The sequence below is a fragment of the Microtus oregoni genome, unplaced genomic scaffold (assembly GCF_018167655.1).
Source record: "Microtus oregoni isolate MIOR12 unplaced genomic scaffold, Mior012 000031F_ref0000149, whole genome shotgun sequence".
Lineage (NCBI taxonomy): Eukaryota > Metazoa > Chordata > Mammalia > Rodentia > Cricetidae > Microtus > Microtus oregoni.
This window is the reverse complement of record NW_024543090.1, coordinates 11,002,510-11,021,218: the sequence shown is the minus strand read 5'-3', so window position 1 is coordinate 11,021,218 and position 18,709 is coordinate 11,002,510. Positions and strand designations below refer to the sequence as shown.

Genomic DNA, 18,709 nt, shown 5'->3' with positions numbered 1-18,709 from the left:
GTATTAGTTACTTTTCATTGCTCTGAAAACACCATGACAAGTAACTTACGAAAGAAAAAGTTTACTTGGGCTTTGATTTCTGGAGTGTTAGAGTCTGGCAGCAAGCAGCAGGAATGGTGGCTGGAGCAGCATGTTGAGAGCTCACTTATTGAACAATAAGAACCAAGCAAAAATATATAGCTCAATAAAAACATACAGGCAAAAGGAAAAGATCCAAGCAGAGATAGGAACTAGGATGAGATCATAACCTCCCAAACCCCAACCACAGTGCTTACTTCATCTCCTGGCAACACCTTCTAAACCTCCCCAAACAGTTCCACCAGCTGAGGGCCAGGTTTCCACATACCTGAGACCAATAGAGACATTCCTCATTGAAAACATCACAGTGCCTGAGCAATTTTATTCTTTTAGATATGGGTACCCACACCTAAAAGAGTCCACTGAGACTCTTATCAACTCTTAGCGTCACAGTGTCCCATCAACTCCAAACATGTCTATAATTTGTTCTTTGGGAGGAACTCCAGTTTCCACTAGAGCAGTACAGCATTCTAGCTACCATTTCAACCAACACAATACACTATGCTTCATCCTGCTTGAAATGCATGCTCTTTCCAAATAAGGCAGGTTTCTGCCTTGTATTTACTATTTTAGAGTACCTGGAAGTCAAAAATAAGAACACAATCAAAGCCTCCATGCAATGCCTACCTCATTTCCAGCCAGATTATTACTTTGCTACAAATTTTAACTATAAAGCTGTAGATGGCCCTTAACAACTAAAGTGGCAGCTGTTGAACTCCTCCTTGGTCACTGTTATACACGCTCTTGATTTAAAAAAAAAATGTGTCACATCTTAAAGTAAATTAGAAGTTTTACTTCTGTACTTTCAAAACCATTCTTCCTTGATTTACAAAGTTAATAAAATGAGTTCAAAAGTTAATGCATATGAGGAATTTGCAACACTATATAACTACTAGTAGATAAAAAGAATTGGAAATATTGTATTTGTCAATGAGTCAAAAGTATAATGTGGAATATCTATCTCTTGAAGGAACCCTATGTTACTGACAGTAACATCAATTCCATTATGATCATAGATAACTCAGTTACACAAAGGTAAAATGTCAACGGCAATTATAAGTATAGGAACCCAAAAGTTAACGATCTTCATGTAATGCCCATTTAATAAAATTGGGGTAAATAACCATGAGCAGATTTTTTTAATATATTTCATGTTCTGAGACAGTACTTGTTTTTACCATGATTGTGACTGCACAGAAGGAAGTAAACATTATTATCTCTTTAGACATAAAGGAACATAGCTAAAAAAACTTAAACACTATTTCAAATACCTCATAGAAAGTGGTAAACAAAAGTGAGCAGAGAAGCACAGCTAAGGGAGTCATGTAATAAAAAGAGGTTTGGTTTATTCTCTTGGGCATGGTAATTTTCTCTGCATAATTAGCTAATGCATTGACATCTCACTTGAGTTTCTCATGGGAAATTTGGCAGCTGTCATAGCTGGGTTTTTGATGACAGTCTTTTTAATGTCTTTATATAAATTATTTGAAATATAAATATATGGCACAAATATGTATAGGGAATAGAAAGTACCACTGTCTAACTGTAAATATGCAAAAGATAATTGAGAAACAATGAAATGGAATCAGAAATTGTCTATTGATTTGAATTACTATTTACTCATGAGAGAACAACAAAATTTACAAAGAAGATAAAGTTAATAGTATTAATTTATAGACTGAGAAGGACATTCTAAAATGTATGTCTTTTTTAATTAATGATGGATATTATGTTCAATCATATATTTTCGATTCCTTGTTAAGAGGTTTTTTTTCTTATAAATTGACAATAGTTAGAGGAGTATGACAAACCCTTTCAGTGAGAATGGGCAGGAAAGATAAAAATCAATAGCCCAGAGGTGCACAAGGACGAGAAAATTTTGTCTAAAACATGAGTCAAATATAGAATTCTTTCAAGGATGAATCATGAAGGAGGGTCAATTACTGGCAGTGTTCAAGCCTTCAGAAAGGCTCACACATGCATGAGTAGGCTAGAGTCATCTCCTAACCCAGTTCTCCCTTGCAGCCCACAGCTTGTCACTGTCGAAATAGAGCAATGTTGGTGTTAAGTGTAGGTTGCACAGAAGTATACTAGGTACCCTGAATTTTAGCATCTAGAAAGGTATGTGGTCTGACCACTAAAACTGGATAAATGCTGTGAATTAGGATTATTAGCACTGACTGCAAAAGAGTGGCAATTTTGTTATTCACGCTTTCAGTATCAGAAAGGCAACAATCTCATTAATTTAAAGAGCAAACACTATTCCAAATGGATGTCCTGCACTTGAAATCAAGATTGATTTCAGTTTTCTCTTTAGCTTCCAATGATTAGGATTTAAATGCTTGGGCTAATTTAGGAGGGACACCTAAACTAGCTTGCATTTTGAATGTATATTATCCTTTTCCCTAACTATTTTGTCTATTTTATTAAAGAATCAGAGATGGCATAACATATGTTATCTCTTTGTAGCTGTAAGACACTGGCAAACATGAGCTCAAGGTGTCACCAAGATTCATAAAGAATCTCATCCCTCAACCATTTGAAGCCCATTTGAATGAAAATGCCATTTTAAATACTTACATTTGAAATATCAAAAGTAAATTTTCAGGATCCTAGGATCTAAACATATAGATCTAAAGGTCTAATGCTGTTTTAAGCAAATATTTATCTCTTAGCATCTATAAATAAAAAGAACTTTTCTGTATCTAGCTCACTTTTTCAAGTAGAGCAGTATTTAATTTCTCAACTAAAGATTGCAATAATTTTGACATTTTTAACTATAAGATCCTGAGCTCCAAACAGTGATATATAAAGTCTCATTTACTTAAGTAAAATGGGCCCAAATTATTAGAAAAAATATTTAATACATTATTTTCATAAAACAATCATATTTCCAATGATAATGGTATTTACCATTCCAGTGGTGGGCATGAGTATATAATTTCTAATTATTTTACACATTGATAAATTACCTTGTTATGGATACACTAGTTCTTATTCAGTTAAAACTTCAGTAAGATAATGGACTCCAATTTATATTATTGTATCTTTCTCAGGGAGCCTATAAGAGCAACCTGCCCATCAAAACCCATGGACCTCAGAATAACAGGCATCTGTTGTATGAGCGCTGGGCACGCTGGGGAATGTGGTACAAGCATCAACCTCTGGACTTAATCAGGTACTGTCGACGGACTGCTTTATAATAATAACAAACTGTTCTTTTGCCATATTCCTAGCCTTGAGTACTTATGAAAGCTATTTCAGTTCAGGAACTCTCTGCTGAAAAGAAACCACTACATGAGTTTTCAATGAAAGAAACAATGCAGAAAATTGATTATAGAGTGGATATGACAGCTAATAAAAGAGTCTTTAAGTCATATGCATCTTATGTATTACACACCCAAATTTCCAGGTACTGGTGAATACCAGGGGAAGGAAAATGATCCGGTGTTGTTTGTTTGTTCTTCATGCCTCCAAGTCTTCCAGTATCTCCTTGCCCAACTTCATGACAAGCATTTTACAATGCAGCCAGAACAATCAACTATATATTTAAAAAATCAAAACAAAGAAGCACTCAACAAATATGAGGGCAGATAAGAAAACAACCAACAAATCAACTGTGTGTATGTCGTAGTTTATCAGAAACTCCTCTCAAGTGGCATACTCCACATTACTTTGATCTACAGATAGTTGAATTTGTAGATGTAAAATGTGCTAATATGCAGGGTTGGCTACAGTTTTCTTCCAAAAAAAAATCTCTTTCTTCTAGTGAGTACCTTCTAGTGATTAGTTGATCTTAACTCTATCTATCTATCATCTATCTGTCTGTCTGTCTATCTATCATCTATCATATATATATATATATATATATATATATATATATATATATATATATATTGGGCCAGTCTCTTACTATGCATGCCTGTCTGCCCTGAAACTTACTGTATAAGCAAGGTTAGCTTGGAACTGACAGAGATTTTCTTGTTTATGCTGAGATAAAAGGAATACATTACTATGACAGGATTTAGTTTTATTTTTGGAATATTTTTTACCTTTTTTTTCTGCCAGAAAAAGGCACCAGATCTCATTATAGATGGTTGTTAGCCACCATTTGGTTGCTGAGAATTGAACTCAGGACCTCTGGAAGGGCAGCCAATGCTCTTAACCATTAAACCATCTCTCTAGCCCCTATTTTTGTATTGTTTAGTTGGTTAGTTTTTCAAGACAATGTTTTTTTTGTTTTTTTTTGTTTTTTTTTTTTTTTGTAACAGCACTTGCTGTCCTGAAGCTGGCTCTGTAGACCAGGCTGGCATCGAATTCACAGAGATTCACCTCCTTCTGCTTCCCAAGTGCAGGAATTAGCACTCACCAAGGCATCCCAGCCTTTGAAATATTTATATTTGTGTTTTACATAATTTATTTTAGTGCAGAAAATATTGCTCATATAAAAAGCATCAAATACATGTTAATACTATCTTGATTCTCTAGCTAAAGATGAATATCTATAGGATAAAAGAAAAAGCACATTTATACTATTGGGCTATATATGTTGATATTTTTATCTATTTGTAGAATATGAAGAATAGCTCATAACTGCATCAGTCAGTGTGTCAGTAGGAAGCAGACCACCTAAGGGGTGCTTGATGGGAAATCAATAAAAAAGTATATACAGAAGTGGGAAATGTAATCATGAAAGCCAACACATAATGACATGTCCAAGGACTAGTACAACCTAGAAACAATTATTAAATCTTACCTTAAAGACGCAAGATAAGGAAGGACTTATGAGAACCACCTGATGACTAATCATGGAAGGAGGTACCAGATACAAGCTGTGGCCCGAGGAAGAAAGCAGTTGGAGACAAACCATGATCTACGAGAAAGAAAGTCATCTACCAGATGTATCTTGTAACCAACAAGCTTGTCTGGAAGCCAGAAGTTTTAACAAAGAGAGTGGATAAGGGTCCATAGAGACGAACTTTGTGAGTCTCACACTAGTAAGTGGTGCAAGCACTTGGATATACACAGGATGAGTACTCAGCAAGTGTTCTTAGTTGGGTATCATCAAGATACTTTGATTCTCATCCTATCAACCATGAAAAATTCCATTATTCTAATTTATGATTAAAATTTACATTCCAATTTATATGTAAAAGGGTTATTTTTGGAGATTTATGAATACAATATAGTGAGATGTGATGGCTCACAAAAAATATTTATTAGGAGCTAAAATGATAGTTTTTGTGGAGCATTTCAGTTTGAGTTACTATTCCTATCTACAGGCAGCATTGCTATTATTGCTTCAAAGAAATTAAGCAAGCATCCTAATGAGTAAATATTGTGTCTATTACAAACATCCAGGATATCCAGCTACTATTGTTTGATTATTCAAAGAGATAGGTGATTTTCCTGTGAAAGCATGTGTTAGTTAAAATGACTAAGCAATAACGTGTCGTGAGAGACCCTCCAAAAATATATATAATAAAGGATTACAGGTTATATTTCGATAGAGAGCACTTCCTGGGAACTTAGCTGTAACTAAAACGGAAGCAGTGATGTGGAGGACATTCAGGTTAAACCACATCAGATTATGCATCTATTTTGTACAAGACAAGTTTCCTTGAACTTTTAACTGGTTGTAGTTAAGTTGTTCATGGATCTTTATGTTGCTTCCTTTCTATAGTGAGAGTACAATGGTGTGTGACACTTGGGTTCTTTTGATCATAGCTGATGGGATTCCCACAGGCAAACCCAGCATTGTCATCCTCAGTAAGGAAATGCCTTAGTACGATTTATGGGCCAAAAGTTGTTAATTCATCTAAGTTTTTTAATGAAAAATTATTTCTGGAGATATATTTACATTGATTTCTTATTTTAAAATTAATTCAAATACTTAATAGATAAGGCTTATTTAATTTCAATCTAATTTCCCAAGGAAACTATTTTAAACCCAAAGGAGTAGTTTAAAAAGTCATCAGTGTAAAAACAGTGATGTGACATTTCAAACAGTTTCAACAATAGGTATCAGAGGGATTTAAAATTAAAAAAAACAAAGTTATTGAGCTAAATGCCTTTTTCTGAAATCATGGACACCAGGGTTTACTTTGAGACAGAAGTTATTTTATCAAGGGACCCATCATCATCTGAAATGTCACAAGGGGAGCTTTGAATGGAACAGCACAATGAGAATGGCCTTGGTTGAACAGTAGCGGGGAATGGCTGCAGTGGTAACCCTTTATTCCCTTTCTTCTGCAGGATTTGTAAATAATTAAGTATTATAGATAGTTGTAAATGCCAGTGTTCTAGGACAAGGGCATTTGTGGCCACTTTTCTTTGTGTGCAGCTAGCTTCTCCATCTTCTGACTGAAACCTCCTTTGTTTCATATATAAAATATGACATAGATCATATTTTAGCCTATTAATATTGCTTACATTAACTTCAACAAAATGCAGATTATTGTATTAGTGTGCTATAAGCAGGTCAGAACCTGAAACTACCATCCCTGTTAATATAAAGATAACCCAATGTTCACAAGCATGAAGTGAAACCTTATTAATGAAAACTACTAATTGAATTTCCTTCCCAGCAGCAATCACTGTGAAGCATCAATCTTTAACAGCAGAGCTGGGGACGGGGACATGTTAAGGAACCAGTTTTAGAAAATGGAAACCTCACAGCAGTAAGGAAATCAGAGAATGTAAAATTATTTCTATCAGCCTTTTGTAATTTATGAAACTATAAAAAAACAACATTGGAGTGGATGAAGGAAGAGCAATTGAGTAGCTCTTAGAACTGCCTCATTAATCTGCTACTTTCATATCAACTGAAGACTAATAAAGTATATTAATTCCTTTAGCTTCTTTTGCTTTTTTAATACTGACTGCTAGTGAAGCAATGCACAGATCCACCTTCAAGAGGCTTAGAATTGAGGTATAAAGGAGAGGTATTATAAGTCATGACTAATGACACAAATCAGGGCATGGGTTAGGGCAGCATGGGAAGAAGAGCAAAACACCTAACAAGGGTTAGAGAGTAAGGCTCCCTGGAAGAAACGATGTGAAGAGAACAGTAAATACCAGGTACAGGAAGAGGGAGTTTGTATTTTAGTTAGAGGCCAGTTATAATCAAAGGAAATGTGCTTCAGACAAGCAGAATCAAGCTTTGGTGGAAGAAGATGAGATGGAACCATGCAGACTATCGCATGAGCATTTCTGGCCAGGCGTTTAAGTGGAGGCACATCTATTCTGAACTGGGAATCCAATTGGATGGCCAACTGATTTTATTCCTTTTTCCTTGTGTTGTTTCTATAGCGACAAAGTTTACAGAAACACATCATGGCCACTGTGGCAGTCATTAGCAGCCAAGAGGGTCAGATCCCCTGATATTGCTAACAAGTACATGGGTTAGAGGCCTCAGTTTCCATCTGAAATCATCACAAGTTGTGGTATTGGAGATTATTGGGTCTTTATATTGCATTAGTCCAAACTGAAGATTGACTTTCTTATGCAGGCTATACTTCGGTGAGAAGATTGGTTTATACTTTGCCTGGCTGGGATGGTACACTGGAATGCTGATTCCTGCAGCAGTTGTTGGCCTGTGTGTCTTCTTCTATGGATTAGTTACAATGAATGAAAGTCAAGTAAGGTAAACTATGAAGAGAACTGTACAAAGTGTTTGTCCTGGTTTGTGAAATTACAAATTGCTATGGACAGTGGAGGTAAATAATAGTACTTCTGTGTATGCATGTGTGCATGTTGCTTTGTTTTTAGTAAAACAGAAATGCTGTTAAAATGTCATTTTATAGTTTTGCATAAAACTATATAATATTCAAATTCTGTTGAATATGTCCAAAGAGTTCTTATCTCTTTGCTAAATTTATTTTTTCAGTGTGTATTACATAATCTAAAAAATATCAGCAAACTGCGATTTAACAAAAGTCAATCATATATCAAGAATTTCATTAGAGTTTGAAAAGTAGAGTGACATAAAATTAGAAACAGGACAGAATTATTCTTAAAAGGAACTGTTTTTCATCACAAGTATAACACTGAATTTAACTCTATGTAATCAAGTTCAAAACACAAAAATCCTTTGTTGTGGCTCAGCAGTTATGAGCCTTCCTCTTTGCAGAGGACCTGATTTTGGTTCAATCATCCATAACTCCAGCTCCAGTGGATCTGACACCCTCTTCTGGCCTCTAAAGACACCTGCATATACAGGCTACATACGCATACAGTCATACTCATGTACATATGCACAAAATAATTTTTTAAAAAAGTCTTTAAAAAGAGAGATGCTCTTTATTAAAACTCAGCATTTTGCTCTCCTTTTGTTGATCTTTTTACAATGACGTGTCTACTAGGAAGTGCATATTAACAACTATTGCTGGTATAAAATTATATACAATGTCATAAATACTAGTTTCTCTGTTTTCCTCTTTAAAATATTAAAACATGAATAGTATTTTTGACTAGAAAAAAGTATGTGCAATGCACTGGAGTTGAATAACCAAACTCTGTGATTTGAAATATCTGATTTCCCATTTTTTCAAAACAAGCATTGTAGATCAAAATCATATGATCCAATCACCGGTTTGTTTGGGGGTTTTACAGAATCACTCAGACATTGAGAGGCAGCATCATCCTATATAAACCTCAGATTCAAGACCCCTCCCCTCCTCTGCTTCTTTGGGGAATTTTCCTATACACTATTCAGTAAGTGATCTTCTGGCTCAGAGGACAGACTAGGATTTACAACTAAAAGTGTCCTCGAAAGAGAGCTGCTCTTTTGCAATGAATGAGTAAATAGAAGCAAGTTCTTTTCTAATGATAGACAGAAACAGAGTAGGTCCAAAAGGGAGAGGAGGCATGGAGGGACTGGGTGGAGTAGAGGGAGAGGAAACTATAATTGAGATATATTATCTGAGAAAAGAATCTATTTTCAATAAAAAAATGATAAAATGATCACTCAATAGTTATTGTTCAGACTCGGTCCATGAAAAACATTCTCTGAATTTCAGCACTTCATATAGTTTTACAAGTGAGAAACAGATACCTCCCTCCATCAAAACAAAGATGAAAATATGCAGAGTAGAAAATGCACAAAAAGCAAGAAATTTACTGTGCCTGTTGATTTTGTACCAGAGAGGGGACTTAGGCTTCTACTGTGTATGTATTCCTTAACCTTTAGTACGAGGAACATTTGAAAAGGCATTAACAAACTCTTCAACTGGTATTATATTACCACTCCTACTGTCACACTACAATTAACATCTTGTCAAACTTTCTATTCTAAACCAAGATAAGCAGCACTGAATATCTTGACTTTCAAAATTTTGAGACGGAAATTTTCCATTCAAGGTGCCAGACATGGTTAAACCTGACTGTTATCTCGGTGGGCAGGCAAGGAAGAGACTGTTTTGTTTTACATTGATTCATATTGTGCTCTTATTAAGCTCCTTTTTGTTTGTTACAAAGTAGGGCAATGATGAAAAGCTGGAGATACGGGTTTGTTTATTATGGAGCTACAGGATGCGGACAACCAAAATGCAGTCATATTTCTTTCCTGTTTGGGTTTTGTTTTCATTTTTGTCTTTTTTTGAAAAATGGATTTTTTTCTTACATAATACATCTTGATTATGGTTTCCCCTCCTTCTAGTCCTCCCAGTTTCTCTCCACCTCCAGTCCTTCTGCACCAGCCACTTTCTGTCTCTCATTAGAAAATAAACAGGCTTCTAAGGGCTAATACATTTTAGTATACTAGAATAATAAAAATAGAGCAAAACTAACACATTGGAATAGGATGAAATAAAAACAAACAAACAAAAAAGGATAAAAAGGAAAAGAACCCAAGGCAAAAGACTGACCTTGTTGGTCTAGAAAGACTTGTTTTCTCGGTTACCTCCATTCTGTCCAACTCGGACAATATTTCATCTCCTTTTTCCACAGGCTTCTAAGAGCCCTGAGGGGAGGGATTTGATGATATATTGTTAGTTCCAAGGTTTTTCAGTCTCTGCATAATATCTGGCTGTGGGTCTCTGTATTTGTTAAAGGAGGAAACCTCTGGTAATAACTGAGCAAGACACTGATCTTTGAATATAGCAGAATGTCATTGGGAGTCACTTTATTGCTACATTTTTATTTCTTTTTTTTTTTCTTTTTAGAACATGCATGTTTTTTTCTTTTTTTCTGGGCCATTTAGTCTCAGGTTCTTGGACAATCCAAGCATTGTCATGTGTGGCTTCCATCTTATGAAGCAGGCCTTAAGTCGAAACAGCTATTGCCTGGTAACTACCACAAGCTTTGAAACACGATTGCACTAGCATATCTTGAAGCCAGAGCACCACTGTGTATCAAAGGCTGTGTGGCTGGCTTGGTGTTACCGTTCTCCTTGATAACATGCAGAGCACCTCTCTTTATCACAGATGCAAGAACATAGGACTGAAAGCTCTGTCTAGGCACCAGGTCGGCTTCGGCATTCTCAGTGAATTGTGTAGGGGTTGTGTTCAGCAATGGGATAGGACTTTCTGTCAGTTTGTGGAGTATAGACTTGGCAACAGCCTGGGTTGTTTTGGGGTTCCAATGGGTCTGTTTGGGCCAAGAACACAATCCCAGTACTGGAAACCTCATTTGGTGACAAGTTGTCCAGTTGGGCTTCTGTCTCCTCATTGTTTGATGATTTCATTCAGATTACTTTTATATATGCATATTTTATGAAGTTTCCACTGTACTAAATTTCCATATTACCCCTCAAATAACCCTTAATTTTAATTATTTCTCCCTGTATTCCCTCCTTTGTCCCTCTCTTCACTTCCCCTTCCCCCTTGATTCTCCCATTCAAGACTCTTGCCACCGTTTGCCATCTTTAGCTGTCCGTTCTATTTCTCTTACACTGAAGGGAAATCTACCTGTGCCCCCATTCCCTTAATCTATATCTAGTTTCTGATTTTCTACAAGTGACAGATTGATTATCATGGACTAAACTTATCCACCTGTAAGTGAACAAATACCATGCTTGCCTTTCTGGGTCTGGATTACTTCACTCGGGATGATTTGTTTCTAGTTCAAACCTTTAACCTGTGAATTTCATGATCTCATTTTTTATAGCAACTGAGTAATATTCCATTATCCTTTCTTCTGTTGATGGACATCTAGGTTGTTTCTAATTTCTGAATATTATTAATAGTAGCAATTAGCATGGTTGAGTAACTACCTCTGTAGCAGAATGAACTGTATATTGAGATATGTTCAAGATGTTCAACAAGTTGGATCTTGAGGTACATTCCCATTTTCTTTAGGAACCTTACATTGATTCCCATAGTGGCTGTATAATTCGTACACCCACCAGAAATGGATGAGTGTTCCCCTTGCTCCCCATATTCTGCAGCATGATTTGTCGATTGTTTTATTCATTTTAACCTTCCTGACAGGTTTTAGATGACATCTCAAAGTCGTTTCAATTTTAATTTCCTGTTATCTAAGGATGTTGAACATACGTAAATGTTTTAAGCTGACAGTTAATGTTTTCTCCTTGGGCAGCTACATGGCATCTCTTTGACTATGCCTACTTTCTCTCTATGTCTCTGTTCAGATTTCTCACCTGACTTTACTGTATTAAGCCATTGGCTTAAACAGCTTCTTTACTAATAAATGATAATAAAACATACTCATAGCATACAGAGGGGAATCCCTCATCACCCTCAATTTGTGACTGGGTTGTTTACATTATATTTAATCTCTAAATTATTTATAAAATTTTAAAATATTCCTCTGTCAGATGTTGAGTTGGTGAAAATATTTTCCTATTCTGTAGTTTGCTGCTTTGTCTGAATGACAGTGTTCTTTGCCATGCTTCTCAGTTTCACGAGGTCCCATTTATTAACTGTTTATCTTAGTTCCTGTGTTACTGGTTCTTTGTTTAGAAAGCCATTTCATGTACCAATAAGTTCAAGGCTATTCACTACTTTCTCTCCTATTTGGTTCAATGTGTCTGGTTTTGTGTTGAGTGCTTTGATACATCAGTTAGCTCCAGCATTTCTATGTTTAGTTTTGTATGTAAACATTTTTCTGTTTAGATTTTTTCTGTTTCACCTATCTATTTGTAACAGAGGCATATGGACTTCCCACACTATCAGTAAGTGAGAGTCAATGAGTGACATAAACTGTAGCCCTATTTCTTTTCTTTTTTTTTTTTAAATTTTTCGAGACAGGGTTTCTCTGTAGCTTTTTGGTTCCTGTCCTGGAACTAGCTCTTGTAGACCAGGCTGGCCTCGAACTCACAGAGATCCGCCTGCCTCTGCCTCCCAAGTGCTGGGATTAAAGGCGTGTGCCACCACTGCCTGGCCCCTTATTTCTTTTATGAACTTGAGTGTTCATATGTTTGGCATATGATGTTAGGAATTGCAATGTCATCTGGGTGGATCTTTCCTTTGATGAGTATATCGAATGCTATTCTATTTCTTCTGATTAGTTTCAATTTAAAATTTATTTTATCAGTTATTAACATGGCTACACCAACTTTCTTTTTATGTCCTTTTGTTTCAAATATCTTTTTTCATCTTTTTTCCCATGAGGCAATATCTATCTTTGATATTAGGGTATTTTTCTTAGATGCAGCAGTAAAATGGGTATTATTTTGCATCCATTTGCTCAGTCTATGTCATTTTATTGGGGAATTGAGACCACTGATATTGGGGGATATAAATGAATCTTGTTGATTACTGTTATGCTGGTTGTGGTGCTGCTGCTGGTGGTGGTGGTGATGTTTATGCATGTACACATTTTTCCTCTCTTTTGATTTGATGTTTGGGATTATCTATTCCTTGTTTTGTCTTGGGTGTGTCTCAGTGTCTCACTCAACTTATTCTTCCATGCTTGGATGGAGGGGTGAGGATTAAGAAAGAAATAGACAAGAAACAACATATAGAATCAGGAGGACAATAGGTAATACTGTGGTCCACCCATATTTATTTCTCATAGCCCTTATATATCCAATCCAAAAGAGGGAAGGCAAAAGACTTCTTTACCATGGTACAAAGAACCAATTAATGTAATTACCTCCTCACCTCTCAAAACATCAATTAACTGTACCCTAGATTAAAATATCCTTTTGTCTAGGCAAAACATCCTGTAACCACACCTTAGGCTAAACATTCTGTTGTATAATCTTGAAAGAGCAAGAATAGGTCTGAACCCTCTGATCTTTAGTTAAGGTGGAGCAGATTAATGTCTATTGATGCCCACATATGTGCTTAAACTCTTTAGATTCAAGTTTTCCTTCTTTAGGACTAGGTACAAACCTTTAGGTAGATAATGTTTAAATTTGGTTTTATTATGGAATGTCTCATTCTTTCCATCTATTGTGATTGAAAGTTAAGGTAGACCTATTAGAATAATACCTGATTCTTCATTGGAGACTCTAAAACCCAGAGGGGCCTGGGCAGATGTTCTACCAATTCTAAGAGACCAAAAATGACAGCCCGGACTACTGTACCTAGTAAAACTTATAGTATTATTTCTTAACTGCCCAACAGTTAACTGTAGGAAGATGTAGCATTCTCTCTCTCTCTCTCTCTCTCTCTCTCTCTCCTTCTGTCCTTCTGTACATATATATATGAGATACATTTGCAGCATGTGTACTTATCTGAAAGTGTTCATATCAGTACTGCAGAGCAGATACCTCCTAGGTTATTAGAATGAATGAACAGTTATATGTGTCCTGCTTCTCAAGGCTCTGGGCTTCAGGACTGAGTCAAAGAGCAGAGCTGAAAAATCAGTTTTCTGGAACATCACAAGAAATGTATGCATGTTTAATCCTGACCTACATTATAAGCACTGTGTAGTAATACGGAGCGGCGGGCTGCATCCCCGGCACCCGGCCGCCCACACAGCTAGCTTTACTCGAAATAATTACACGGAAACTGTATTCTTTTAAACACTGCTTGGCCCTTTAGCTCTAGCCCTTACTGGCTAATTCTGATATCCCGATCAACCCATCTCTAATAATCTGTGAGAACCAGTCTTACTGGGAAGATTCTAGCCTAGTCCATCCTGGGTCAGAGCTTCATGGCGTGTGTCTGCCCGGGAGTGGGGCATGGTGTCTCTGCTCCAGCCAGCAGAACTGTCAAGTCTGAGCTCACTTCCTCTTCCTCCCAGCATTCTGTCCTGTTTACTCCTCCCACCTATGTTTTAACCTATGAGGGCAAGCAGTTTCTTTATTGTTTAACCAATGAAATCAACAGATTGATATATGACACTCCCACATCAGCACAGTTGTATGTTAAAAACACCCTCCTCCAACCAAGCTGCTTTTTATTACTCTCCTCAGCTACAAGAGCTTCTTCCATTCCTTAGCTTCCAGTTGGGTGCTAGGTAGGTTATTATATCATTTAACTAACATCCCAGATACCATCCTCATACTGAAACAACAACAACCAAAAAAAAAAAAAAAAAAAAAACTGGTCTTCCAAGAAGAGACTTATTCACAATATTTCCTTTAAGGAATTAGCTAAATTTCAAATCTCTTTCTAATTTGTTTTATAAAACACACTTTCTAAGGTGTGAATGTTTAAAACTAGACTAGCCTTATAATAATGTTAAGTGATTATTTGGAAGTGTAATGTCACACAGGTCTCTGGGACTCATTCCTCATATACAATTGAAACTTTGTGTCTCTTTGAGCAACAGCAATGTTTACCATTGCCTTTCTATTGTTTCTGACAACCACAAATAAACTTCCTTTGTTGTATGCGTCTTACTGTGCTCCACAGTGAAGTGAAGTAATTCAGTCTTTGTTCTTCTGTGGTTGCTTACTTAATTATCCAAAACATATTGCATGTTCATCCATGTTGCCATATTTGATAGAATTTCTTCTCTGAAACCAAATAATACTACATTAGGGATATATACACTGTTTTTTTTTCAATCCATTTTTTGTTACATAGAAATTTCATTTTTAAATATCCTTGGCACATTTTAAAAAGTCATTCAGAGAAGATGGGAGCATAGGAGCATTGTGGAATGTGAGGGTCAAAGCTTGGGCTCTGGCAGCCCTCTCGGACAGGCTTGGCCATCCTTCTCCAATTAACCAATTAAATACACAGTAACAGGGAAAAAGAAACACACCCACAGGAGGATGAGAAACAGATAAGAGATCCAGTGATACAAAGTTTATCCTCACATGACTGGCACAAGGTCTAGCAAGTGGTACAGTGAACATAAAAGTAAACAGTTCTGGCCAAGGTCCCACCCCTTAGTGAGACACCATTGTTCCAGTGCTGTTTGTCTTAAGAGGCCATATTATAAATGGTTAAGTGCTTAATTGCTGAGGGTATGAACTCACCCTCACAGAAAAGTGAAGGGATGGTCTATCCTGTGAAGCTCCATTCTGTCTGAAATTTAAAATAATTAAGGAAACAAGATTAAGTCCATGGTTTATCTCTGTGCCTTGTGACAAGTACAGACACAGAATGAAGGTAGACATGAAAAACTTGTGTGCAGCTTGTAGATAGCATGTAAAGTCATGAGTGAATGATTTTTAGTAAATATAACTTACTTCTGACCACTGGTTTCACTACCTCTTCAAAAGTCCTGATGTCATTTCTTTTTGTGATATATCTAGAAATGGAATTACAGGATCATATGGTATCATATGACAACATTTTAAAAAACATTTAAAGTACTTTTACAGTTTCCCATAACAACATAGAATTTCAGATTCTCACTTTGGACTGAAGTTTCAGTATTTCCACATCCTTAATGATACTTATTCTCAGTGTAACTATAAAATGTTCTTGCAGTTAGTGCTGAAGATAAATCTCATTGGGAGAGCACTCATTTTATATGATAAAGACTCTAGCTTTGATGCCAGAAACCTCCTCAAACCCTCAATAAAAAGAATAAATTCAGTCTGCATTGTATTGGTAGCTTAACAGTAGCTTGACTTAACAGTTGCTTGTTGTTTGTATCAGATTATAAAAGGGATGCTTTGTTCTGCTGTTCTGTCCAATCAGTTTCCATGTGTCTGTGTTACCTGTGTTCAGCTACAATGTGTTCAGCATACAGCAGATGTTTCTTGCCCTCTGCTTGTCATTTGGTTCTCAACCTTCCTACTGCTGTGAACTTTTAATTATAGTTCCTGGTGTTATGGTGACTCTCAACCACAAAATTATTTTGTTGCCACTTCATAACTGTAATTTTGCTACTGTTATGAATCTTAATGTAAATAATTTTGGAAATAGAGGTGTGCCAAATGAGTTGCAACCCACAAGTTAAGAACCGCTGCACTAGGAGTATTACAGCATTAAAGGTCCAAATATCTATCCCAAATGGACTGTACATCGCTCCTTTTTAAATTGGCAATAATCATTATTTCTTTGAAATCAGCTTTTACTATGCAAATTCAGCATAAATAAAAATTAAAGAAAACAATAATTACAGTGACAGTGAAGATTGTCAAACTCTAAAAAGAAATGATGACATATTCATGATAGGAATTTCTCTAGATGCTAGGTAAAATAATCTTGTGTTATGCAAATACCATATTTCATAGAGGAGAAAATTGTCAAAAAAAAATGTTTATTTTCAGTCTGGTGAGGGAGCATGGTGGGCAAAGGCAGCCAAATCTAAATACGTGAGTTTGGTGCCTGGAAACCTCACTGGGAAGGAGAGAACCAACTCCTACAAGGTTTTCTTTGACTGCCAAAAGCACCCTTTAGCATAAATGAGTCTACACACAGACACACCAATAAATAAAACACAATCATTTATAAAACAAAAGTAATTGTTCCATAGAGAATGATAGCACACATATGTAATCCCAGCACTCAAGATGTGGAAGTAGCAGGATTGGGAATTGAATGTCAGTCTCTGACTATACAGCGAGCTGAAGTCCTGAGCTAGATGAGACCAGTCCAGTGAAACAAAAGAACAAAATTGTTTATCTTTTATACAATGTTATCAAATTAAGATTTGAGCAAATGACAGAAATTGAATTTTATGATTATGAGAGTACTATAATAGCCCATGTATTGATTTAAATTCTGGACATGATAACTTGACAATAAAAACTTTGTTTCCTGGCAAAGTAAAAATGATGATGCATCACAGACCATCCCTACACCTTTCCTTTCTGTGAAAGTACAATGTAGGGTGAATTGTGTGGCATTTGTACAAATGAGCCATTATCCATCCATTTTAATTAAAATTTTCTTCGAGAAGTATGCAATTTTTTCTTTAGTTCTAAAATTTGTAGGATTACTAAGCAAAGATACTGTGTTCTATTGCTTTTTGGGTGTCAAAATATGCACATTTTGTCATTTTTCTACTAATTACTAGAAAAATAAAAGTAGAAGAATGCTATGGTATGCATTATACCATTCACGATAGACAGCTTCTTTTGAATTTGAAATGAACTCGACTCTGCTTCAATTACATTATAATTAATGGGATGCTAGATCCACAAACAGTAAATTCTTCATGTGTTTGAGGGACCCTTCTTAGCCCTGTGACCTTGAACTTTATGTGCTTATGGTTCCTGTGCTAAGCAGAGATGTATGGCATTGCCTTTGATTGGTGAAAACTAAGCAGTTCAAGGGGCATCAAATCCTCTTTCGCCTGAAGCACTGTTAAACCAGTATAGCATTGCCTACTTTGTATTCTCACTTTGAACTGAAGTTATAATCTCATATTCAAAGATGCATTATAGGGTCATCAATACAGTTTTTTTTAGAAACAACAAATCTTGGTGCAAACTTTACCAATTAAATTTAAATTAACAGCTGCATTCCAAAACATGTATTCTAAAGTCTTGAAGTTCTTTTCAACATTTGAAAGAAGATTTATTTAAAAACACTTTAATAGGGTAACCCAAAGGGGAGAATAACTATGGATGACAGATAAAAGTACACACCATTCTACAATTAGGTTGTTGAGAACACTAAGTAAGCAAAGCTTTTAGGAAATTGCTAATGATTATATACTCTTATCACAAAGTTATCTATAACACTGGAATATTTGTCAGCAGTATGTATAAAATGGAAATAATACATTCAAAAAGTTAAATCCTCATTGAAAATACATTTACGTGGAGACAATATTATGCTCTCATGACAGAGTTGTCAAGAAAACGTTCTCTCTCTTTCTCTCTCTCCACACACACACACACACACACACACACACACCTTTAATTTTTAGAGAACATTCAGAATAAGATTATATGCTGAAATGTATGTTATGAATTATCAGATCACTATTTTTGAGAATTCAGAACAATCAGGTATGGCTCTAGATTATTCCATTCTAAAATGATGAGGTTGGAAAATACTCCAGAGATTACCACCTAAAGTAATTCCATATGCCATGAGAGATCATGGATCAAAAAGGCTTTAAAGGGCTTTATTTAAAAATAAGATATTATACAAGTTGATATATGACCAATTGTTATTCTATTATTTGTTGGAGTTTTCTAAAATTAAGTAAATAAACAAGAACCTTTCTGCCACAAATATCATAAAATACTTACATGGAAGCCATCATCTAACTCTATCCTGATAGTTTTCTATTTCTTCCTTGCTCCTCTCTGCATTGTTGCTCCCAGTAGTGTGTTTTACAGGGGCTAAGATAGAGATTTAGA

At 35.8% G+C, this 18,709-nt stretch overlaps 1 protein-coding gene across 2 annotated transcripts in view; it reads left to right on the top strand.

The window, feature by feature from the left end:
* Positions 1–18,709, top strand: part of Ano3 (anoctamin 3) — a 228,023-nt gene that overhangs the window by 140,390 nt on the left and 68,924 nt on the right. For both annotated transcript variants that reach the window (XM_041679064.1, XM_041679065.1), the window contains 2 exons: positions 3,135–3,256; positions 7,589–7,723. In XM_041679064.1, the coding sequence (XP_041534998.1) occupies positions 3,135–3,256; positions 7,589–7,723 (257 nt within the window). The remainder of the gene's footprint in view (positions 1–3,134; positions 3,257–7,588; positions 7,724–18,709) is intronic.